Genomic DNA, 23,647 nt, shown 5'->3' with positions numbered 1-23,647 from the left:
TGTTTGTTTTTCGGTATGCTTTTCTGTGCACTTTTCCTTTTGTACTTGAATCATTTTGTGCACACGTATATATTCCTGTAAATTTTCTTTCCTCCTTTTTAAAAATTTACTAATTATAGTCATTTTCCCATGTCACTAAAAGCTCTTCCTAAACATAATTTTCAGGGGATGTTATCATAATCCAGCCTATGGCTGGGTCAAGCTATTTGCCTATATTTGGACATTTATGTGGGTTCCAATAAATATACTTTCCAAGGCCCCAAACAGATCCCCAGAACACAGACTCCTTGCCTTGGCCTGGGCGCCCATCCCCAGAGGGACAGAGCCAGCCAAGCAAGATGATAAATAGCACTGTTCACACACTGTTCCCCAGCTCAGACTCATGGCCAGATGGGTGAAACAAAACTTGGAAAGGAGAGAAAAGACACTGGAAACGAAGGGACTGACACTGGAAACGAAGAGGACAGTTGCCTCAGAGATCAGGGAAACATGAGGCACATTGGTTATTTTTTAGAGTATCAAGTTGCTGATGTTGGAATATCTGCTAAGCAGGGCCGACTTCGACCCACCTTTCTTCCTGAGTCCGGATCTGGAACTCAACTGGGTTGGTACCATGAGGAACCCAGGTGCCTGGCTTCCCTTTGTCTTGGGAGGAAAGAACTGTTGCTACATACAAAGAGGATCAAGGCTCTTGCCTTGGGGATTTGCAAGTCTGGGGGGGTCATCAAGAAGGGAAGGTCAACTAGCCCATCCTGCTTGTAAGAGCATCCAAAAACACTCTAAAGGACCCTAGCCAAATAAGATGAATAAATGTGGGAGACTGTGGTGATGATGGGTGCACGGAGTGGGGGAGGGGGCAGTAAACATTGTGAGTGAACAATAATGTAAGTAGACATATAAAGAAAATAAAGAAAAAAAATAATGTATAGCAGGGGAGGGGGAGGGGTAATGAGATGTATAACTCGTCATGAGACGAAGTCATTATTGCCTCCTAAGAGGGAGCCCATAGTTAAGTGCCCAAGTGCTGTCTGGGGCCATCGCTGAGCTCCCAGCCCATCAAAGTACCAAAATACAGCCTGTGGCATTGTGTTGCCTTGAGCCTTATGGGCTTCCATCCATGGGGTCTCATTTGATTCCCCCCACCATCTGTTCTACGAGGTAGAGAGAATAGACTTGTTTGACACAGGGAGAAACTGAGGATTAAAGAGGTCATGCAGCCAGTGACCAGAGAAAGTCTGAAATGCTTTTTTTTTTTTAAGGATTTATTTATTTGTGCATACAGAACTGGGGTACAGGCCAGTGGTACAAGGGCAGTGAGAGGCTTCACCAGAGACAAAGTGGGGAGCAGAACAGGCGGGTTGATGAAGTACACTGCTGAGGGGAGCAGTGGGCAGGTCAGGAGAGGTCTGTCGCGCCATGTGGGACACCTCCCGGCTGGGGATTAAACTCACACTAAAGCAGCTGTGGCCAGCTTGCTGTGCTGTATCCTAACCCACGGCGCCACCAGGGAGGGCTCTGAAACCCTTTCTTCTGACTACAAGTGGCACATCTTAACAGGACAAAAGGATCTGGCTCTCCTGCCTTCCTTTGGGCCTCCACATGATGGGAGCGCCATTTGTTCACTGAGCATTTATGAAGTGTCCCTGTGAGCCCTCCCCAGAATGTGCTGCCCAGGGGCCCCTCCCCGGCAGACTCTGAGATGGTCACTGGCCTGGCTTGTGCCCTGGGTCCAGGGACCCTGGGGATGGCTCTCAGGAAACACCCCTGGTGCTGGGGTGATTCTGCCCACCCCACCAATGGGCTGTGCTCCGGATTCTCAGCTGCCCTGCCTCTTAACTGGAGGGCCCAGAGACTCCCTCACCTGCTTCCTTGCTTCAGAATCGCCCTCTGAGGCCTGCTTCAGAATGGCCTCAGCCTGATTGTGCAGTGGGCTGTGAGCTCCTGTGCCTCCTAGTGACTGCAGACAACCTCATGGCCTTCGGTAGTGAGGACTTTCTTGTCTTGCCTCCACACACAGAAATAAGCAGGGAGATAAATCAGGCTCCCGGGGAAGTGACAGTCGCCCTGGGTCTGCCTGTCCGAGTCCAAACTGAGCCATTTTGTTAGTGTGACATTCACATCAGACAACTAAGACTTAGCAGGAAAGAATAAACTATTGTGTTAATAATTTCATGCTGATGACATGGAAGTAATATTGTGCATGGGTTCCAGCCATAGATCTTGAAAATTAATATCCCTTTTTTCTTTTTCTTTTTTTTAACATGGCTGCTAAAGCCTCGAAAGTTACAGATGTCGCTCGGGCTGTATTTCCATTACATGGTTCTGGTTTGCACTGTAGTGTGGCCAGCCGTGGTCCTTAGCATATAGATCGTTGGTGGGTTTTTTGTTTGTTTTCCTTTTTACAGTTCTTTATTTAATCTTTACCCTTAGAAATTAAAGCAACAGAAGATAAGCCTACCATGTAAGCAAGACTTTGCTTTAGTGTAGCCTTTCTGTTGCTGCTCTTGTCATCCAGGGCAGGGCATCACCAGAGCCAGGACTTTCTGAGAGAGAGAGTCAGCTTAAGAAAAAGGAGTCAGCTTCCTTTTGGAAAAGGAAGTTCCCGGTCACTGAAAGTACTCAAGTCCCACTTTCTGGGGACAGAAATAAGGAAGCTGTCCTTGCCCCAAGTTGCCCACTGTCCAGGCAGGGCCAGGGATGTGAGTGATGACAGGGGCGAGGGCAGGGGCCTTGGACTGTGTTGGTGCCTTTTCTACTTCTTCTTCTTCTTCTTCTTTTTTTAGGTACGGTAGTCTTTAGTGCTGTGGTAGCTCTTGATTTTAGTTTATTTTTTAAGTTACTATCTTTTGGAGATATTTATTGAGATATTTACTTTTTATTTTAAAAAATATTTTGCTTATTTATTTTTGCTTAGAAGAACAGGAGTATAGGCTAGAGATGCAGGGTCAAAGGAGGGGGAGGAGAGGATACCCCAGATTCAGAGTGGGGAGCAGAACAAGCGGATCCACTGAAATCCACTACTGAGGGGAGCAGTGGGGAGAGAGGAAAGGTCCTCTGTGCCATGCAGTTCAGCTCCCTGGGCGAGGATCGAACTTGCCTTTGTGGTGGGCCTTCTAGTGGTAGTGCTAAGACTTAATTAACCCCTAGGCCACCAGGGAAGCCCATTGAAACATCTAGACATGAAATGATCTACCTGGGATTTGCTTCAAAATAATCTGCAGATGAAAGAAAGAAGGGTGGGTGTGTAGATGAAACAAGACTCCTGGAGGTGAATCACTGGAAGCTGGGCAATAGCACCTTGGAGTCATTTGCTGTTCACTCTAGTTTGGGAAGTTGAAATTTCCCATGATAAAAAGTTCAGAGGAAGGAGGAAGAGATAAAGAGAAGAGTAAGAGGAGTTAGACAGAGAGGGGGAGAGAACATTCTAGATGGCAGGAGGAGCATAAAAGCTAAAGAGAGAGGGCCTTCCCTGGTGGCACAACGGGTTAGGATGCAGCACTGCAAGCCAGTGCAGCTGCTAAAGTGCGAGTTCGATCCCCAGCCCTTGAGCTGACCCACATGGCGCGTCATGTGGGTCAGCTCACATGGCTGACCCGCCCACTGCTCCCCTCAGCAGTGTACCTAGTCAGTCTGCCTGTTCTGCTCCCCACTCTGTCTCTGGTGAAGCCTCTCACCCCCCCTGCACCTCTGGCTTGTACACCAGTTCAGTATCAATCAGTCAATCAATAAAAAAAAAAAAAAAAAAGCTAAAGAGAGCAGAAAGCAGTCCTGAGTGAGATGGACTGCAGAGGCAGCTGGGGCCAGGCTCAGAAGTCTAGACTTCACCCTGAAGTATTCTAGAAAGATAGCTCTGGCTACAGTGTGCAAATAAAAGTAAGACAGGAGGAAGGGACAAGAGGTGGGGCAAGAGATGACAGTGGGGGGCTCCTCCGGGACCTTCTCTGGGATGTACTTGGAAAGTGGGGTACAGGGAAAGTGGTAAAAGAGCAAGACTGACCTCCCCTTGAGGTGCCATTCATTCCCCCAATAGCAAAGGCAGAAGTCAGTTCCACCCTTGACATTCTATTTTTCTTTTTTTAAGATTTATTTCTTGATGCATACAGAACTGGGGTACAGGCCAGAGGTGCAGGGCCAGTGAGAAAATTCACCAGAGACAGATTGGGGAACAGAACAGGCAGATTGACGAAGTACACTGCTGAGGGGAGCCAGGAGAGGTCTGCTGCGCCATGTGGGTCACCTCCAGGGCAGGGATCGAACTCGTGCTGCAGTGGCTGCGGACAGCTTCATAGTGCTGCGCTTTAACCCGTTGCACCACCAGGGAGGGCCTGACATGTTTCATTTAGGCCCAAGGTTGACTGCAGAATTGGCATGACCTTGCACAAAATTACAATGTGAGATCCATTGAGGAAACAGTAGGATTTCCAACCAAGATGATGACAACAGTGCATTACATGGGTCACAGCGCACTTTGGACAAGGGCCCCGTGTGGCTGCGGACGTCCCGGGCCCATGCGGCTGGTCCTGCGGGCACTGAGCCTGTTGAGAGCAGGCGGGAGGGCGACTGTGTGGGGGCAGGGCTCCGGCCTGCAGTCTCTGGAGGCACCAGGACAGCGTGTTCCTCTCACCACCCCCGGGGACCCTAGCGGGGCCCAGCACTCGGGAACAAACAGCTTACGTTTAAGTCACTCTTTACAATGTTTTCCAAACTCGCCTGGGTTTCACCCATGCTGGATAAAGTAAAGAAGCTGAAAGTAAGGAGTGGGCCTTTCAGAGAGCAGAGTGTGAATGTGACTTGTTTATTTCCACAGAGATTTCCCAGTTTCTCCAAAAATGGGGTTTGTGCAAGCTTCCCAGTATGAGTCACCAGGCCAGTGGACAAACACTTAGCTCCGTAGAGGGCCCTGGAGCTGACCCTTCATGCAAAGAAGATCCCCACGAGCCCCTGCGCCCCCTGGAGAGGGAGTATCTATAACAGTGAAATGCAGACACCCTTGGGAGAGGTGGCCGGCTCTGGTGGCCGCTCACCGTCCTCATCCTCCTTTGCCTGCGACTCCTCTGGGGTACCCAGGAGGGGATCGAGAATGGCAGGGTCTCCCCCTATTTAGATGGCCTTTCACAAGAAATCCTTGCCCTTAGGGACTCAGGATTCGCCATAGTTGTAGGAGGAGTCTGGCAAAACATTTTAAAAAACAGCTGGCCCACCCAGTACAGCCCCCCCCATTCCCGAACAAAGCTCCCTCCCACTCCCCTTCACTTTTGAGGGCCAAGCAGATGCAGAAATCAGGAGCACTCGCTCTCCTGAGGACCTCTCTCTACGGCGCTGGACCGTGTCCACTTCCCAGGCTCACCCACCACGGCCCTTCCCTTGGCCACCACCCCACCCCACCCCACGTTTCCGTGGGAGGTAAAGGGGCACCGTGCAGATCCTGTTTATGTTGAGATTGCGGTGGTGCCCATGGTCCTCCAGCCCTTCTGCTTCCACCCGGCTGACTTGGTAATTGCGGGGACAGAAACGTGAGACCACGCGCTAGGGCGAGTCCCAGGCAGGGCCGGTGAACAGGACCCTGACCGTCGAGCCATCCCTCCCCTCCACTGCCATCCTGAGGACTCTTGGTTTGCTGTGCTTTTCTTTTTCTGCTACGAAATGGAATTATTTAAAAATAATTTTATTTCATTTGTAAAGCAACATTTGCTTTTCCTGCTAGTAAGCGTGATTAAACCACTAGCTATGTACTTGGGGAAAAAAAGATCAATCTCACATCATAATCCAAAATAAAACCCAGATGAATTAAAGATTTAGCATGAAGCCTCTTTAGGTTAAAAATTAGGGTAAGAATTTACCAGGAGAGGGCCCTCCCTGGTGATGCAAGGGGTTAAAGCACAGCACTATGAAGCTATCTGCAGCACAAGTTCATTCCCCAGCCAGGGAGCGGACCCACATGGCGCGGCAGACCTCTCCTGTCCTATCCACTACCTTCCTCAGCAGTGTGCTTCAGCAGATCCACCTGTTCTGCTCCCCACTCTGTCTCTGGTGAATCCTCTCACCACCTCTGCATCTCTGGCCTGTACCCCAGTTCTTATATACATAAATAAACACATCTTTTTTTAAAGATGTATTTATTTATGCATACAGAACAGGGATGCAGGCCAGAGATGCAGGGCGGTGAGAGGCTTCACCAGAGATAGAGTAGGGAGCAGAACAAACAGATTGACAAAGCACACTGCTGAGGGGAGCAGCGGGAGAGACAGGAGAGGTCTGCCGCGCCATGTGGGTCACCTCCGGGGCCGGGGATCAACCTTGCACTGAAGCGGCTGTGGCTAGCTTGCAGTGCTGCATCCTAACCCCTTGTGCTGTCAGGGAAGGCCCAATAAATAAATCTTTTTTTTTAAAGACTTATTTATTTATTCATACAGAACTGGGGTACAGGCCAGAGGCTCAGGGGCGGTGAGAGGCTTCACCAGAGATAGAGTGGGGAGCAGAACAGGCAGATTGACGAAGTACACTGCTGAGGGGAGCAGCGGGCGGGTCAGGAGAGGTCTGCCGCGCCATGTGGTCACCTCCGGGGCAGGTGGGAATCGAACTCATGCGGAAGCGGCTTTAGCTTCTCAGTGCTGTGCTTTAACCCGCTGCGCCACCAGGGAGGGCCAAATAAATCTTTTTAAAAAAAATAATTTACCAGGAGAAAAAGGGGAAAGAAGAGCTTCCTAAAGGCCCAGCGCCTGCTCCTTGCAGGAATAAGAGTGGCCACACAGGGCTGAGCCAGCTTGGGGAGAATGCAAGCGGAGGACACCTGTGAGGGCAGCTGGGGCCAAGCGGGAAGGGCTCAGGAACTTGCACTTTCTCCTGAGGGCCCTGGAGAGCCACTGCAGGTTGTAGGCAAAGCAGTGACCTGAAGAGTCTGTGCCCCAGGGGGACCCCAGTGGCTGCAGTGTGAGGAGGGCCCGGAGGTCACCCTGGGCAAGCTGACAGTGTGATGGTCAGTCATTGACAGTTGCTGGATGACAAGACAGATTCCAGGGGTGCCAGGGTGTGGCATCTTTTGTGCAGGAGATGAGGGAATAGCACTGTTATTTCTAGTCATATCTTCTCCCTTGAGATGGGAGAATACTCCTTCCAGACCTCCCAGCGGAATTTATGAGTGGAGGCCCCAGTGTTTGGAGGAGACATTCACCAAGGGACAGTGGGAGGACCTGGTTGACCAGGTCAAATGTTTCTCAAGAAATTAAGCAAGATAAAGAATTAAAGACATAAGATCTGTATGGAATGAATGTCCATGGAATGTTGGGGGCTGAGGTGAGATTGGTTTGAGTCCAGGAATGAACTGGGATTAAAAATAACTCTGAGGAAGTCTGGGTGTAAAGGAAGGTAGAGATGGGGGCAGCTCTGGAGTGAGGCAGAGATGATCCAGGAGAGACGCATGTTGGCATAGCAGTAGGAAGAGGCGGTGGGGAGGGCACTGAGGGGGCGGTCAGGTGTCTGGGAGAGTGTGGGAGCCAGAGCCCATGGGAGAGGCAAGCCTGGAGCAGGAAGAGATGCTTCTTCCTTCCTGAGCCCTGGATGCAGGAGGTGACCAGGTAGGAACAGCGAGGAGACCTTGGCGGACCCCAGGCTTGTTTCTGCTATTCCTGGGACATCCGCACAGGGGATGGTCTGCTGAAGAGCAGAGTGGGGTAGGTGCAGTGGGGTGAGAACCCCAAAGAGAAGCAGAAAACTTCAAATAGATGCGTGGGGTCGGGAGCACGCCGTGGGCCAGGGGAACTGATCAAGGCGACAGCGGCCTTTACTGCGGTTCCCCACACTCGGCTCTCTTGTGCGCCACGTGGAGCCTTTCACAGCAGCCTCACCACAAGCGGGTGACGAAGGTGGTCCCCAAGTCTCCAGCTGAGTGAAGACTAGGATCCTGGCCTCTAAGTTCTGGGCTTGGGTGGGGGTGTCCGTCTCTGGAGGAGCAGAGCAGTGGGATGCAGGGCTTCCCCAGTGCTCATGACCTCGGTGGAGGATGTTTGCAAGAATGTGACTGACACGCTGGAGACCCTGGGGGTCTGCGTCTTGTTTCCGCAATGCCCCTTCTTGGTGTATTCCTGAAAGGATGCAAAGCAGCGACTTACCAACACCTGAGGGGTGCTCTACACCCATGTTCCCAGCGGCATTCTCCTCAAAGCAAGAGGTAGAAATGACCCGCGTGTTCTTCTCTGGATGAGCAGAGAAGCGAAATGGGGTGTCTACGATAACGGGATATTATTCAGTCTTAAAAAGGAAAGAATTTCTGAATGTAAATGCTTTGGGGTGTCCCCTTTAGCATGACATCATCCTGCATGGAGCAGGGCTACACCTTACTCTTGTCCACCTGCCTCATTCAGCAATAGAGGGCCAGGGTGCTGATGGGAACAGAAGGATTAAGGGGCCTCCGATCTTGTACTGAAAGACCACATAAGGAGAATGTGGCTCGTGGCTCGTGGAGGGCACTTCTGGAGACCAGCTTCTCGGCCTGCACTGGTGCATCTCTGATTTGATAAAACTTGGCCTTGCCACAGCTGCTCAGCCCTTCGGGCTAAAGTGGTGATGATGGGGACTAAAATGGCCGTCAGTCTCCCACCTCTGGCCCCGGGGCTGGGCTTGTCCTTGTTTACTGCATTCCTTTAGGGAACGTCACGGTGGGCAGGCTCCCGGCAGCCGCTCAGCTCCTACCTCCCTCCCATTGGCAATGGACATCCTCAAGGCCCCAGCCCTGGCCTGCAACCTCAGACCCAGGCGGTCTCCTCAGGGTAGCCGGGAGGAAGTGTCATATACCCGGGGCGCCCTGCAGTCAGAGCCCATGTGGGCAGGGCTGGGCTGAGCCCATCACCAGGAGGGAAGGGGACCTGGGGGTGCCACCAGCAGAGGGCACAGCTTGGACAAGGGCACCTGTACTCCGGGCCTTGACTACGACCCTGTCTCACTCAGCCTGGCCTCCTCAGATGAGGGTGTGGGCACTTAGACACGCCCGGCAGCTGCTAAGTTACAGCCAGGAGGTGCTTCCAGAGATGGGAGGCCCACCTGCACCTGCTCTTCCCTCCGCCTGGCCCCGTACTCCCAACAACCAGTGCCTGAGGCCTGGCTGGGCCCACCCTCCCCCTGGGCCACTGTGTCCTGTGGGCAGGTCTCTCTCTCTGAACTCCTGCTGGCCTAACTAGTATTGGGGTGAAGGGCTGGAGTGTGGCTCTGGGGACCAGGTAAGAATCTGGACCAGCCTGTGTCCCCACAGGCCCAGGGCCTGGCACAGAGTCATCACTCAGTGATGGTGAGTGTCACTCCCTGGTCTGGGTTGTGTTTGCTGGGAGCTGCAAGGAGTTCTGCGGCTTTCTGCTCCTTACTGTTTCTGTGGGGGGCGGGAGCATGCAGGTTAGAACCGAGGGAGCTGGCCCTGAACTCCAGTCCTCCCCTTACAGTGGCTGTGGCTTGTTCCAGAAAGGCCCCAGCTGCACAAGGGTCTGTTAACACTGGAAGCCACGACAGCCCCAGCACTGTGCAACTGACTGTTCTAAGAGACCGTGTGATATGGTCAGTAAGAAGGTGATTAAAGTTCACAGGAAACAGTGGGAAGAGCGCTCATGAGACATGAGGCAGTGAGAAGCCCCTCCGGCCGGCTTCCTCCTGCTGGGACGGCCTCCGCATCTGCCCGTGTCCAAGGCAGGGCCTTGGGGTGAGTGAAACGCCGCGTATAAAGCACGTGACGCGGTGTCTCGGACCTTGTAAACACTAAGTAAGTACGTGGCGGCCATGGCAGCGGTCACTTTACTCCCTGCCCGGCCGCTGGGGTGCAGGCTCGCTGGAGAAAGGCTGGCTTAGCGTGCAGCCCACTCACAACAGGCAGTGCAGCGACACCTAAGTCAGATTCCAGACCCCTGGTCACCTCCCATATAGCGGGGTGATCATGAACCTCTTTTGTAAACTGGGGGTGCTTTCGCTAGCTGGTAGAGCCACCGAGGACCACACACTAGCAGCTTGCACAGCTCCCTGTAGAGACTGGCGACCAAGAGGCCAGAGAGGCGAGGCGCCCGGAAGTCACTGCAGAGTGAGGATTTGGGGAAGTCACTGCAGAGTGAGGATTTGGGGAAGTCACTGCAGAGTGAGGGAGCAAGCATGGGTGGGAATTTGACTTCTCAGGTGGACTGGCAACCAGGGGTGGGGCCGTGCCCCTTAGAAATGTGGGGCTCACAGCTGTGAAACACGGCCTTCCATCTGGGGGAGTTTCTCTAGTTTCTACACTGGCTAAGAGGGGTGGTCTGAGTTTGCTTTACCCTTCCCTCGAAATCGCAATGCCTTTCCTGGACCTGCTGCCCGGCCATTCTGCCAAGGGGCTGGAGCTGCCCACCATGGAGAGTCAGCGGGGCTCTCACTCGTGGCCTGGCTCCTGGAGAGCCCTGGGAAGCCAGCAAGAGGTCAAGCATGGGGGGGGGGGTGCCCGCGGGGTGCAGCTTTTCTTAGTTCCATGACTGCATGGGCCTTGGCTGCTCAGTGGTGCACCAGGTGCAGTGTTCCCAGGGGTACGCCCCGGGTGACCCCTCTGGAGCCCACAGCATACTGGAGGCTTGCTTTCTTTGGCAGACACGAAGCGTGCAACATTGCTTGTCAGGTTTGGGGGTGTGGATTCACATGTGCAGTCAGCCCACAGGGCCTCAGGCCGGCCACCGGAAGTGAGGGGGTGTCGGGACCACCTGTGAGGGCTCTCTGGGCCTGACACCTGCTGCACTGTGTTGCACCCCCAGGGAGCATTTCCAGAGCAGGCTGCCATGCTGGCATTCTTAGCGTCCTGCCTGCTTTGCTGGGGCCAAAGATCCAGGGCTGTGAGAGGAGGCAGAGCTCAGGGGCGGGGCCTTTCCTGAAGTAGTGCGCAGCCATCTTCTCCTCAGCTGTAGTGAGAAGGCCACCTGCAGCCTCACACCGTGTCTAGCCCCCACTCCCCTTAGGGATTCCATTCTGAGTGGTGCCTTGTGGGGGATGAGCTGTGCTCCAGGCCAGGAGTGTGAGTGCACACGCTGGTCTTTGTGTGCTGATTTTGAACTGCTCCCCTCCCGCTGAAAACGTGTGTTTCTAAAAACTGGGGCCCCAGGAAAAGGGTAAAGCCCCTGCTCCCGCAGGCCCATTGCTTTCCCGGTCTACAGCTGTCCTGGGGGTCTCTGTCTCCCATGAGCCCCAAGCAGCAAAGAGGCGTGAATCAAAAGGGAACCTGGAGTTTGTCTTGTAAGAGCCAGTGAGGACAGTCAGTGTCAGCAGACAGGGGGCTCTGAAAGAGGGGAGGCGGGCATGGCTGACCCAGGAAGGGTCAGCATAACCAAAAAAGGGGGTTTCTGGGCTGAGACCTTTTCCTTGAACCACTGCCAGACAAGAGTCAAGGAACTTTGGTCTGGAAAGGGCCAAAAAGGGGTTGCAGACCTTTTTAGGGAGATTGCGGGGAGCCTGTGGCCAGGCTGAAGGGTGCAATCAGCTGAAGCAGAGTCCCCGGGGCAGCAGGACCACCGCCCTCATAGGCCCTTCGCTGTCCACTTGCCTGCCACGCCCCTCTAGGGCTGCATCCCCTGGACGGGCTGAGACAGGCAAGGAGGGCCCTGGCGGGCGGCTAGCACAGACCCCTCTGTGTTCTCAGCCCCAGCACTTGCTGGTTCCTGTGCAAGTTGTCACCAGAGGGTGGGGGTGGGGTTAGGGGAGGTTTCCCAAAGCAACCGGGTGCCGTCCCAGTTTCTACCCTCAGGCAGATTTCCAGATTTCTAGACCCAGCAGCCACTGCAGCACGAGTTCAATCCCCAGCTGGGGAGCTGACCCACACGGCACAGCAGACCTCTCCTGACCGGCCCACTGCTCCCCTCAGCAGTGTATTCCAGTGGATCTGCCTGGTCTGCTCCCCACTCTGTCTCTGGTGAATCCACTCACCCCCTACCCTGCACCTCTAGCTTACACCCTAGCTCTTGTATGCATAAATAAAAAAATAAATAAATGAATCTTTTCAAAAAACAGCCTGTTAAACAATACTGACATAGTGAGCGAGAGGTCAGAGGTCTCGGGTGGGAAGAGAGCAAGCCCCTGCAGCCATCACTGTTTCAGCGGGCCTCAGAAGGAAAGGTGGGACCTCTGTCTATACCTCCACTGCAAGCCCTTGGCATCTGGGCCTTGGCTTGAGTCCCGGCTCTGTAACTCACAGAGACTACAAGTTCAGAGGGGCCAAGTAACTTGCCTAAGGTCACACAGCTATTTGGGGGCAGAGGCAGCATTTGCCTGGCGGCCAGTGCCCGTGGGGTCAGTGGACTCTCGAGCTCTCCCCCCTACCATAACTTTCCTGGGGCAACATCCGTTAAGAGTGCTGAAGTGTAATGTCCTGGGGAAGCCTCAGGAGAGGGCCCCTTCCCACGGACAGGGAACGGCCAGTGCCATTGCATAGTCCCTCCGCTGCCAGCCCAGGAAGGCTACTTACCCCAAGGTCACTGACCCTGCTCATGCTTCTTGTCAGGAGAATCTAGAATCTTTTTTCTTGGTGGAAAACAACCATTGTTGGCACTCCATGCACGAGGCAGGAGCCAATGGTCTTGGCTCCCATGATCCAGGGACCTCCTACGCCCTCATGCCAGCCCTGAAGGGACCGCTCTGCCAGGGCACCCCTGGAAGGATCCCCAGCTCTGGCCAGCTCTCCCTGCCCTCACCGGTAGACAGAGGACCTAGCACTGCCACGCCTGATACCTGGAAGTTGCCAGGTGGATGGAGCCAGGGGTCAAGCCCAGGCCCATTACCAGGTGTACTTCGTGAGAGAACCTGGGGAGCAGGGCTTTGCTCTGAGGCCGGGAGGGTTTCGCAGGGAGCCCAGGGGCAGGACCAAGAAGGAGAACTGGGCTTGAGGGTGGGCACTGTGCCACGATTTTCCCTGATGCTTGATCTAGGAGAAATAAGAAGCAGCCACCCAGTGTCAAGGCAAAGTGCTGTCTCTGTCAAGCTCCAGCCCACACCCTGAGGCCTCCAGTGTCCTCAGGGACTTCAGCCAAGGCCTGAGGAGAGAGTTCACCCAGAGCAGAGTTGGGGACCCCAGAGCCCCTGCCACCAGCTGGAAGCCTGAGCTTCGGCATTCTGAATGCCTCTAGAAAGCAAGCCTTCAGGAGCCTCACCTGACATCCCTAGGGGCATGGCAAGGGACAGACCTCAAACCGCCTGAATCCGCACCCCAGGGGCCCTGTGCGGCCCAGGGAGCAAGTGCCCCTGAATTCAGCGCTGCAATGTCACGTGGGAGGGGTGCAGCCTTCCCCACCATCCCACGCCCCTGACCTCCACATCCCGGGTGCCTCCACTGCGAGCAGACTGGCGCCCACCTTCCATCTCCCCTGTGAGGTCTGCCCAAGGGCCCTCTGGCCTCGTGCTGTGTCGGCTCGGGGAGGGATGCAGACTTCCCTGGGGGCCAGGACTGCCTTCAGTCATGACTCCCACTCAGGGAGAGGTGACCTCGGTGGAGGTGAGCGTGAGCAGGTGCACCGGCACAAGTTCTCTTTTTGTTTGTTTTTAAAAGATTTATTTATTTATGCATACAGAACTGGGGTACAGGCCAGAGGTGCAGGGGCGGTGAAAGGCTTCACCAGAGCGGGGAGCAGAACAGAGTAGGGAGCAGAACAGGCAGATGACAAGGTCTGCGGTGCCATGTGGTCACCTCTGGGGCAGGCGGGGATCGAACTCATGCTGAAGTGGCTTTAGCTTCTTAATGCTGCGCTTTAACCCGCTGCGCCGCCAGGGAGGGCCCAAGTTCTCTTTTTGTAGAGGAAGTAGTGTTGGAAGGCCCGAGGCAGGGGGAAGATGGCGCGTTAGGCCCATCGGACCCTCTCAAGACTCTTGACCAGGCTCCTGGCTCAAGGGACAGGCACAGAGCATCCTGAGCCCGCAAGCCTGGGGCAGACGTGGAAGCAGGGGCCGCTCACTCCGTGCCTGGTCACTAGGTCCCGGCAGCGGATCGCAGGTGGTCAGAGGTGCTCAGAGGTCATCCTGCCACTCCCCTGCCTCCGTGAAGGGCCCCCAACCACCCGTGGGCTCCCCCGACCCTGAGGATTTTCCCAGAGGGGAAATGACTGACACTTAAGTCTCGCGTTTACAGCCTGCGAACCCTCGCTGGGAGGCAGTTCTCCGTGTGTCGTCTCCACGCCTGTCGCCACCTCGGGCAGATGGGTGGGGCCTGGAGACCGAACACGGCTTCAGGAAACTCTGGAGGTGACCGGGATGCACCACCAGTTCTAGAAGCAAAGCGGTTGGCCTGGACTCCCTTCCAGATAAGCACGAAGGAGGCAGCCCTGCTATGTCCCGAGGAGCTCGGCAGCCGGAGGACGCCGCTCCTTCTCCTTTTAAGGCAACGTCTGAGCTCTCCGGGCAGCACGAGCTGTAACAAGCCCTAGCCCCGCTCATTCCTGGCTATTTGGAGGAAACCGATGATTAATCAGCCCTTTCCCCCCACCCACCCCCAGCCTGTTTCTCATTAGGATCTTTTTAAAGGGTTGGCACACCTCCTCCGGGCAGACACTCTGCTGGCCTAGCCACCTCGGACCCTGGGGTAGGGGGCGCTCAGGAGGCGAGGGGCAGGATCCTGGATGAAGACAAAGAGCCGGTCAGGCTCTGGGGTGTTGGCACAGAGAGAGGGTTGATGTGTTGGGGATGAGTTCTGGGAGGAGGGGGTGTGGGGGGGGTGCAGGCCGGAGTAGCCTGAAGTGGGCCGGGTTTGGCTGGGAGCTGGGAGAGGAAGGGGCTGTGTCTGCAGGCAGACAGGTGACACCTCAGCCCCTGAGGAGAGTCAGAGGTCACATTCCCATTGGCTACTAGACAGTTAGATCAGAAACCCAATTTCCAGGATGGCAGTGGTGAAGTTATAGTCTCTTTGGAGCCCCAATTTCCCTGTCAGTGAGGCCTGTGAGCTGTGTGGGAACTCTGCAGGGATAGCTGGGCAGTGCTGGTGGGTGCTGAGAAATCCCAAGGGCGCACGTTTGGAGGAGAGGCAGAGGGGAGAGTCTTCACCTTGGGCCTGATCTTTGGGACTTGGGCTGGACTCCATGGAGGACTGACCCCCACCCCCCCACTTCCCAGCCCGGGAAGTGGAGCCCAGCAGGGTGAGGTACAAAGTGGGAGTGCCCTGCCAAACTGGGGCAGCCATTTGCATACCCTGACAGGGCTGTCCCCTGGGTTTCCCCCACTGACCTCCTGTTCATGCTCCTCTCTCCCTTTCAAGTGAAGGTGCAGTAAGTCACCACTAGGTCTCCTCTTAAGGTCAAACCCAGCTCCCCAAGAGCCCGGGTGCATGCAAAAGGGGGGTTCTCCGTCTCCACGGCCGAATCCCCAGCAGCTGGGCCCCGGGCCCTAAGGGGCAGAGGAAGAAAGGGATACATTCCAAGGCCCTGTCTCACCAGGCCTGTGCCCCTTGGCTGCCTGTTGTGATTCTAGCAGAGCAGCCAAGGACTTTGGCAGTTAAACAAACTCTGGGGCTGGTCCCCAGCGGCATCTGTTTGTGGTGCAGGTACAAACTGTTTCCATAGGACCAACCAGCTCCCCAGTCCCTGGGGAGGAGGGAGGGCTGCCTAGGCCAGAGAGTCGGCTGGAATCTGCCTTTCCTTCCCTCCCCCTCTCCCCACACCCCAGTGAGGCCCTCCAGAAAGACAAACCTTTCTTAAACCCAGGCCATAGTCTCCTCTAGAAAACCCTTAGCGAAGAACATCACAGCAACCATCAAGGCCCCAGTTCCTCTGGGGTCTCTATCTCAGTGGGACAGTTAAATCTAGGATTTACTCTTCAGTGTGGAGGAGGAAACCGGAGCCCAAGGAGAGTCCCTACGAGGGATCCGCACCGCCAGTAGGGCCCAGGCCTCCAGCTTGGCCCCCGTGACACAGTCACCAGCCCCCCTGGGTCATCTCGCAATGTGGTCCACTGCACCCTAGATCCTAACCTGGTGGTGGTAGTCCCCCCAAAGTCAGCTGAGCCAATGAGTTCCAGGGTTCTTCCAGAGAAGGGCTGATTCTTACTAAAGCTTTTATAAAGAAAATAGAGGGGATTTTGTAGGCTTTCCAGAAAGCACAATACGTCCAGTGTCAAAGCATGTCCTTTGTTCTGTCCACCTTCTTTACTGCTAGTTCCTGAGGTGGTGATGGGAGATGGTGATGGGAGAATTTATAAACACCCTTAAAATACACTGACAGCAGCCCTATATCCATCCCTCTGACGGTCTTTCCCGCTGAAAGTGTATTTGTTGTAAGATTCCAGCTTTAGAGAGAGCCACTGGCCTGCAATCTGGAAACAGGGCCAGACTAGGGAGGGGTGGGGGTAGGGGGGCGGGGAGGGGCCCTTGCCTGCAGTGAGGATGCCAGAAAGCCCAGTCCAACGATATAGCCAAGATTAGTTAACAGCCACATTCATGCCCCCTCAGGTTCCAATATGGCTCAGCCAGCAGGCGTCACTTGGAAGTGTACCTCCTGTCATGTGTGGGCAGGGGAGAGGGGAGAGAGCAAACAGACCCTCGTGACCAGAAAGGGCAGTTCTGGTTGTGGGAATCCTCTGGGGAGCAAATGCCTCTGCCTCCACGGGTGTTCACGTCGGCGTGTCCATGCGTGAGGATTCCAGTCTGGGCTGAGTCCCTCTTCTTGACGAAGGGACCCTGCCCTGCAGAGCAGAGGGCCGTTACACGCTGGCCCCTGGCTCTCTCGCGTGGCCCACTCTTTATGTTTATTTCCCTTTCTGGAATTCCTAGGAAAGCAAGCAAGCAGGGACCCAGGCAGATGCCAAGAACGGCGAGGAGAGGGGCAGAGACGCCAGCAGAAAGGCCCTGGGCCCCAGGCGGGACTCCGACCTGGGGAAGGAGCCCAAGAAGGGGGTGTTGAAGAAAAGCTTCTCAAGAGACAAAGAGGACACCGAAGGCAAGAGTGGGGAGAAGCCCAAGGAGGAGAAGGTCATCCGGGGCATCGACAAGGGCCGTGTCCGGGCGGCTGTGGATAAGAAGGAGGGGGGTAAGGAAGGGTGCGGGGAGAAGGCGGCAGCCCCCAGGAAGGAAGAGGAGAAGAAAGGGGGTGACCAGAGCACAGGTTTGAGAAGAGACAAGGACAAGAAGGGAGAAGAGGGGAAGGAGGTACGCAAGAAAGAGGAGGGTGAGCAGGTGCTGGCGGACGGCAGGAAGGACGGGAAGGTGACAAGAGGAAGTGGGGACATGGACGTGAAAAAGGAGGACGACAAGATCAAAAAGGGAACTCCAAACGCGGACCCAAAAAAGGAGGATGAAAAGGTGAAACAGGACACGTCCCCAAGTGAAAAGGAGCCCAAAGAAGCGAGCCAGGCCCAAGCCCCAGAGAAGCAAGCGCCCCGCGGCCCGGCCAGGCCCTCGGAAGGGCCCGCCAAGGCGGAGGAAGCCGCCCCCAGCATATTCGACGAGCCCCTGGAGCGCGTGAAGAACAACGACCCGGACATGATCGAGGTGAACGTGAACAACTCCGACTGCATCACCAATGAGATTCTGGTCCGCTTCACCGAGGCCCTGGAGTTCAACACGGTGGTCAAAGTGTTCGCCTTGGCCAACACTCGAGCTGACGACCACGTGGCCTTCGCCATCGCCATCATGCTCAAGGCCAACAAGACCATCACCAGCCTGAACCTGGACTCGAACCACATCACGGGCAAGGGCATCCTGGCCATCTTCCGGGCGCTGCTGCAGAACAGCACGCTGACCGAGCTCCGCTTCCACAACCAGCGCCACATCTGTGGCGGCAAGACAGAGATGGAGATCGCCAAGCTGCTGAAGGAGAACTCCACGCTGCTCAAGCTGGGCTACCACTTCGAGCTGGCCGGGCCCCGGATGACCGTCACCAACCTGCTCAGCCGCAACATGGACAAACAGCGCCAAAAGCGACTGCAGGAGCAACGGCAGGCGCAGGAGGCCGGCGGGGAGAAGAAGGACCGGCTGGAGGTCCCCAAGGTGGGGGCCCTGGCCAAGGGCTCCCCCAGACCCTCACCCCAGGCGTCTCCAAAGGCCTCTCCCAAGAACTCGCCCAAGAAAGAGGGTGCTCCCGCTGCCCCACCCCCACCTCCGCCTCCCTTGGCCCCGCCCCTCATCATGGAGAACCTGAAGAACTCACTGTCACCGGCTACTCAGAGGAAGATGGGGGACAAAGTCCTCCCTGCCCAGGAGAAAAACTCCCGTGACCAACTCCTGGCCGCCATCCGCTCCAGCAACCTCAAGCAGCTCAAGAAGGTGTGTGATGGTGGGTGGGGGGCCAGCAGGGCTGGGCTGGGCAGAGGTGGAGAGGAAAGGGGGGGACCCAGCAGACAGCTGTGTCAGGTGCCACACAGGCCAGGTCCCCTCCCTTGGCGACTGCCCTCTCGTTTAGCCTCTCAAGGCCTGCCCTGCCTCCTAGGCTGGAGGAACAGCTGTTCACTGCGGTTTTACCTCAGGCCTTCCTGGGTCTTTTCTCTCTCACTCTCCAGTACAAAAAAACCGATGTCTTCTTTATGAATTCCCTCTCAGGGTGGGCCAGGTCCTACACGTCAACCTGCTCCAAAAGTCTGGGTGACCCTGCTCGCCGAGGCTGCCCTGGACACCCTGTTTCTCCAAGGGTCTCTGGGTGACAGAATCCAGGCTCAGCTGTCTGTCTGACAAGATGGTGGCAACTCATCTCCCCCTCACAATAGCCACTTGGGACTAGGCAGCATGAGCTGAAGTGGTCACTGGATGACACCCGGTTTCTAAAGAAAAGGAAAAGTGCTCCCCTGTGTTAGCACCTCATGTATCCCTTCCACAGACATGGGCTGAGGTGGTCCAGAGCGAGGGGAGGTAAGGAGTGGCAGAGGGAGCCTTGCCAAACCTGTCTGCATTGCTCTTGCAGGTGGAAGTACCCAAGCTGCTCCAGTAGGACCCGGCTGCCAGGTGCTGCCAATGTCGTGTCTGCCCAGACCTCGCCCCCCACCCCTGGCTGTGGATGTCCCTGTTCTGCCACAGGAGAGCTTGAGGCCTGGGCCACGCTCAAGGAAGGACCACGCCCAAGGAAGCTTGAGGCCTGGGCCATGCCTCGGTTCTTCTCACTTCCCTTTTCTTGTCTCTCTGAGGCTCTCCGGAAGTTTCTTTTTATCTGGAGCCGAGGTTTCCAGACAAGAAGAGTCCTTCGAGCACGTTACTGAGAAGATGGCATGCCTGGGATCTGTGTAGCTGGCCAGCTGCCAAAGGCCTATGATCCGGGAAAGATGTCCCATGGGGACCACATCGCTGCCCCAGCCCCACTGCCCTGGGCCGGGATCCAGGCCTCTGAGGAGCCCTCGGGGCCAAGCTGTTGGGCTGGTGGCACTCTGTGAGGGGCAGTGGCAGAATGCTGAGAGGACACGAGGGCCTGCGGGATGCCCCTCCACCCTCCGGGCCTGTCAGAGGGCACAGCAGGGGCAGCTGGCCCGTGTGGACAGTGTCGGGTGGGTGGGGCACGGGAGGAGAGGGACAGACAGCAGCGGGCCTGAAGGTTGGATGCCAAAGCAGACATTTTGCTCACACCCACCTGCTGTTGTATAAATAGCCGTGTATCTGTTTTTCCATAAGATTTTGATAATATATACAAGCCTTCAGCTGAGAATGACTGTGTCTACTGCTCCCTGGGCCCCCAGGAGGGATCTAGAAGCTCATTTCCCTGCCATGCTAGCCCTGTTGACCACGAGTCTCGTTCATCCCTGCAGAAAGGGGAGCCTCAGTGTGCGTCGAGGGCCCTCCACTGACCAAGTTATCCTGTCCGAGGAGACCGGGCCTGGGGAAGACAGACCCCTGCTGCCTCCGGGACCTCAGTCTCGCTGCCTGAAGTCACCGGCCGGGAAGGCCCGGTGATGGCTATATTAGGCGTGTTTGGGGGGCGCATCCCATCACTCTTCCTGGCAGGGGCTGGGGCCAGTGCCTCACAGCAGTCCCCGGCCCCGGGAAAGCAGCCTTCTCTGAGCAGGGGACACCCACACCAGTGTCCCCCGCCCTCCCCCCTTGCCTATTTGCCTCCCTGGCCTCCCAGCAGGCTGCACCCTCACCCCTCCATCGGGCCTCCATGAAAAGCATCTGACTTGTATTGGCTTTGAGGTACTGCCAGCCGCTGGCACCATGGCCCTACCCCCAGGCTCTGGGTACCCTGTGGGTTTCCCTGCCTCCAGGTTTGCCTCGGTGGGAGGGAGCATCCGCTTTACCATCTCTGGGTAGGAGGCCTTCTGGCCCCCATCCCCCACGCTAGGAAGCTGGAGGCTGTGCTAGGTCTGGGCAAAAACTTAGGCAGGAGGGTCTGGAGCGCTGAGTTCCGGTCAGGTCACGTCCACTCTGTACTCTCTGTGCTGCTGTACCGCCTCCTCCTGCTCCACCACCAGCCTGCGAGTAACCCAAAGGGCCAGGAAAGGGGAGCTGGTCTCTATCTCCTAGCCCTCAGGGAGTGTCAGTTGGAGCTAAGCCCAGGCTGCCATCTTGGGGGGGGGGCTGTGGGCGTTGGGCATTAAGCACACTTTGGTTTTCTCCAGCTGAGAGCAACCTGTCTCTGCTCCACAGACCAGTTTGCCTCCCACTCCCAGCGCTCAGCAGGGGGCCGACCTCACAGCCAGAAACTGCTCACCCACATCTCCTGCCCCCAGAGCTGCTCTGGTAACAGCTCTTGCCCTCCCCTCTATGAGATGAAACTGTGGGCGAACCCAAGGACCCATCTCCGAATCTAAGGCTCCAGCACCTTCCACCTGAGAAGACTCTTTGACCAAACTTAGTGTTTATCAGAGAATGAACACTTCTGTCCCCGAGCCCACAGGACAGAGTCCTGTCTGCCTCCTTCGGCAGCCTGTCACTGGGGCGTGCTTGGGATGACGCCATCCTTCCTCTGGAGCCTTCGGGCCTGAGGCGGGAGCGCAGCGCCACCTGCGGGCAAACCGGACCCCAAGTTCTCCCTCAGCCCGGGAGGTGGGCAGCTGGGAGGCAGCACCAGGGTCACCCACGAGGCCCGGGAGAGGAGAGCGCACCGGGCCGCACACCCACCGCCGCCCCTGCCCGGTGCCTCAACAGCCCCCTTCTGCAGGCTTCGGCTTCGCTTGGTCCAACCCAAGGGGAAGCCTCGGAAAAAGCCCTTTACAGGAAATTTCTGGAGAGCAAATGACTAGAACAAGTTGACAGGAGCAGATCTAAGCATAGGTCTCCCTCCTTGGCTCCATCTACTGACCTCCACCTCCAGAGGTGGGCCTGGGGGAGGCCTCCTGCCACACCCCGCTCCCCACCGCCTCTGTCCCACCACCTCAGAGGGGCACACCCTGTTTCTGGCTCCCAGAGAAGACCCAGAAGTCTTCGCATCCTGCTCTCCTCGCCTACCTGGAGTTGCCAGTATCTGTCCAGCCCACCCCCCCACCCCCCCCCCCCCCAGGAAAGTCTCCTTTCTCCCAGCCTTCCTGGGCCCCGGGCTTGCCAGGGCTGGGCATGAGCCCTCAAATGGTGGATGTGGTGGCAGGTGTGGGCTGCCGAAGCCCTGTCGCCCTCCTGTCTCAGGAACTGGGCTAGCTGGTGAGGCAGGGCCTCCAGGCCCAGGTGCTGTGAGCCTGCACACGTCCCCCTCCACCCCAAGTTGTCCCTTTTAAGCTATCTGAACACCCTCATCCACTAGGACATCTGAAGCACCAAGGTGGCTAAGCTTGGGGTGCCATGAGCTGCGCCTTCCCTCCATCCCGCCCCGGGGGAAGGCTGTCTGTCCCCCAGCTCGGTGGTGGGCCTGGCAGCCCCATCTCTGTCCCTGCAGCGGCCCACCTTGCCCTGAGCTCTACCTGTTCCACCTGGCCTGCACACCTTTCCCGACCCCTTGGCTCCCTCCTCCAGGCCTCAGGTCCCTTCCTATAGGCCCCCTCCCTCACCCTTGCCTCAAGCGTCTGCTGTCCCAGCTGCCTCTGTTCTGTTCCCTGCCTGGCCCCCTTCCCCCAGCCTGGCACCCGGCAGCTCTCCCCTTCCTTGCTCACCTTTTTCTTCTCCCAGCCCCCATCCTGTCTGTTGTATTTCCACGGGTCTGTGTCCTTGTAGCTGAGCCCCTCCCCTTGCAGCTCTGCTCCCCCCACTATGGCCCCTGCTGGCCTGCTAGTGTTCCCCTTCTTCCAGACCTCCCCTTAGGGTGGGACCCCATTAAAGGGACAGCTCAGTCCTGGAGGGGCACTGCTCCACCCCTTCCTCCCCTTGCGGGCCTGTCCCTGGCCCTCAGGGGTGCTGGCTGAGGACACAGTGGCCAGAGGGGCGGCTCCGGCTCTGTGCTCCTGCTGGTCCTGTCTCCTGCACAGACGCAGGGGAGATGGGGGCGGGTCACAGGACATATAGAATCTGGGGGAGGGCTAGGGGTGCTGCTGCCATTTAAAGAGCCAGAGACTGTCTGAGGGCCTCCTCCCTGGAGACCGTGAAGGCCCTGGGGTCACTATGCCCCCCTTGTCTTAGAACTCTGTTGTGTTCAGTGCTTTGCAGTTGACTGGACATAGTGCAAGGAGGTGAGGCAACTGCATCCTCTGGATGGCAGCTACTGTGGGCGAAACCTGCCTCCCACCCCCACGACAAAGCGGTTTTAAATTGGCCCAGGTTGTTGATGGTGGAGGAAAGGACAGTTAGTTCGACTCCCAGACATGTACACCTCAGCTCTTCGGGAAATTCAAGAACCATATCCTGCCAGTTTCCAGCTTGACCCCTCAGGCATGAGGACTGGGTGCCACAGCCTGACGTGACCTGGTGAGTGTGGGTGGCAGGAGACCTGGGGGCGTGGCTAGTACAGCCCCATGTTCAGGAACCTTCTCCCTGCCCACCCCCCAGAAGCCCAGAGGCCTGGGGAATGAGGACAGGAGTGACAGGAGAGGGGGTCTGAGGTTGTGGGGGGACGGGAGGGTGCGGGGTACATGAGGATGGTGACAGGACTGAGCATGGGGTTGCTGGGAGGAGAGGCTTGATGCTGCTTTGCCAGCAAATCAGCACTTTCCCCATCTGAAATAAAAACTGTAAGTTTCTTCTCTGGCTGTCTCCAGGCAAGTTCTGAGGGCCAAGACTCGCTCCTCAGACAGGAAGCCAGGCAGGGGTCTGGCTAGTCATAGGCAGCTCCAGGTACTGGGACGCCTACTGGCCTTCCAGAATGCCCCTTGGCAGTATTTGAGGAGGGGCATGGGACACACATTCTTCACAGCCCAGATCCAATGTCTCAGGGTCCCTGTTGACCCAAGGCAGGGGACAGTCTCTGGGCAGCCAGTTTTTCCGCCTGGCTCCTAGTGGGAGACTAGGGTGAGGAAGTCTTCATGTACATGTCGGACCCTAGACCCTGAGCATCACCCTGTTGTGTGGAAGACGAGACTGGGTCTTGAAGTCTGCCTGAGACACACCCCAGGTCAGAAGGTGGGGGCCCAGGTGTGAATGGAAGTGCACCCAGGCGGGAGCCTGCCCCCTTGTGGCCACCTCCTCAATGCAGATGCCCATCCTCTTTCCTGGTGTGGCAAAACCCAGCAGGTTGGCTTTAGGAACCAGCGAGGGAGCCTCAGCTTGGGCTCCTCTGCCTGTGGACAGTGAGGGGGTGCAGCTGCTGCCTGGGGCCAGGGTGCACTGTGGGGATGCGGCAGCAGCTGCCTGGGTGCACCAGGCTGTGCTACCTGAGGGGGTGGCTGGGCCCAATGATGCGACTCACATGGG

The 23,647-nt window shown here is 56.6% G+C and overlaps 1 protein-coding gene across 1 annotated transcript in view; it reads left to right on the top strand.

Annotated features, from left to right (window-relative positions):
• The window catches only part of LMOD1 (leiomodin 1 (smooth muscle)), a 36,035-nt gene extending 16,464 nt beyond the window's left edge, over positions 1 to 19,571 (top strand). The window contains exons 2-3 of the mRNA XM_004685501.2: positions 16,730 to 18,220; positions 18,852 to 19,571. Coding sequence (XP_004685558.2) covers positions 16,730 to 18,220; positions 18,852 to 18,878 — 1,518 coding nt within the window. The 3' untranslated portion in view covers positions 18,879 to 19,571. The remainder of the gene's footprint in view (positions 1 to 16,729; positions 18,221 to 18,851) is intronic.
• Positions 19,572 to 23,647: the final 4,076 nt, after the last annotated feature.

Source organism: Condylura cristata, unplaced genomic scaffold (genome assembly GCF_000260355.1).
Source record: "Condylura cristata isolate star-nosed mole 26May11 unplaced genomic scaffold, ConCri1.0 scaffold00018, whole genome shotgun sequence".
Lineage (NCBI taxonomy): Eukaryota > Metazoa > Chordata > Mammalia > Eulipotyphla > Talpidae > Condylura > Condylura cristata.
This window is presented reverse-complemented; position numbering and strand designations above follow the sequence as displayed.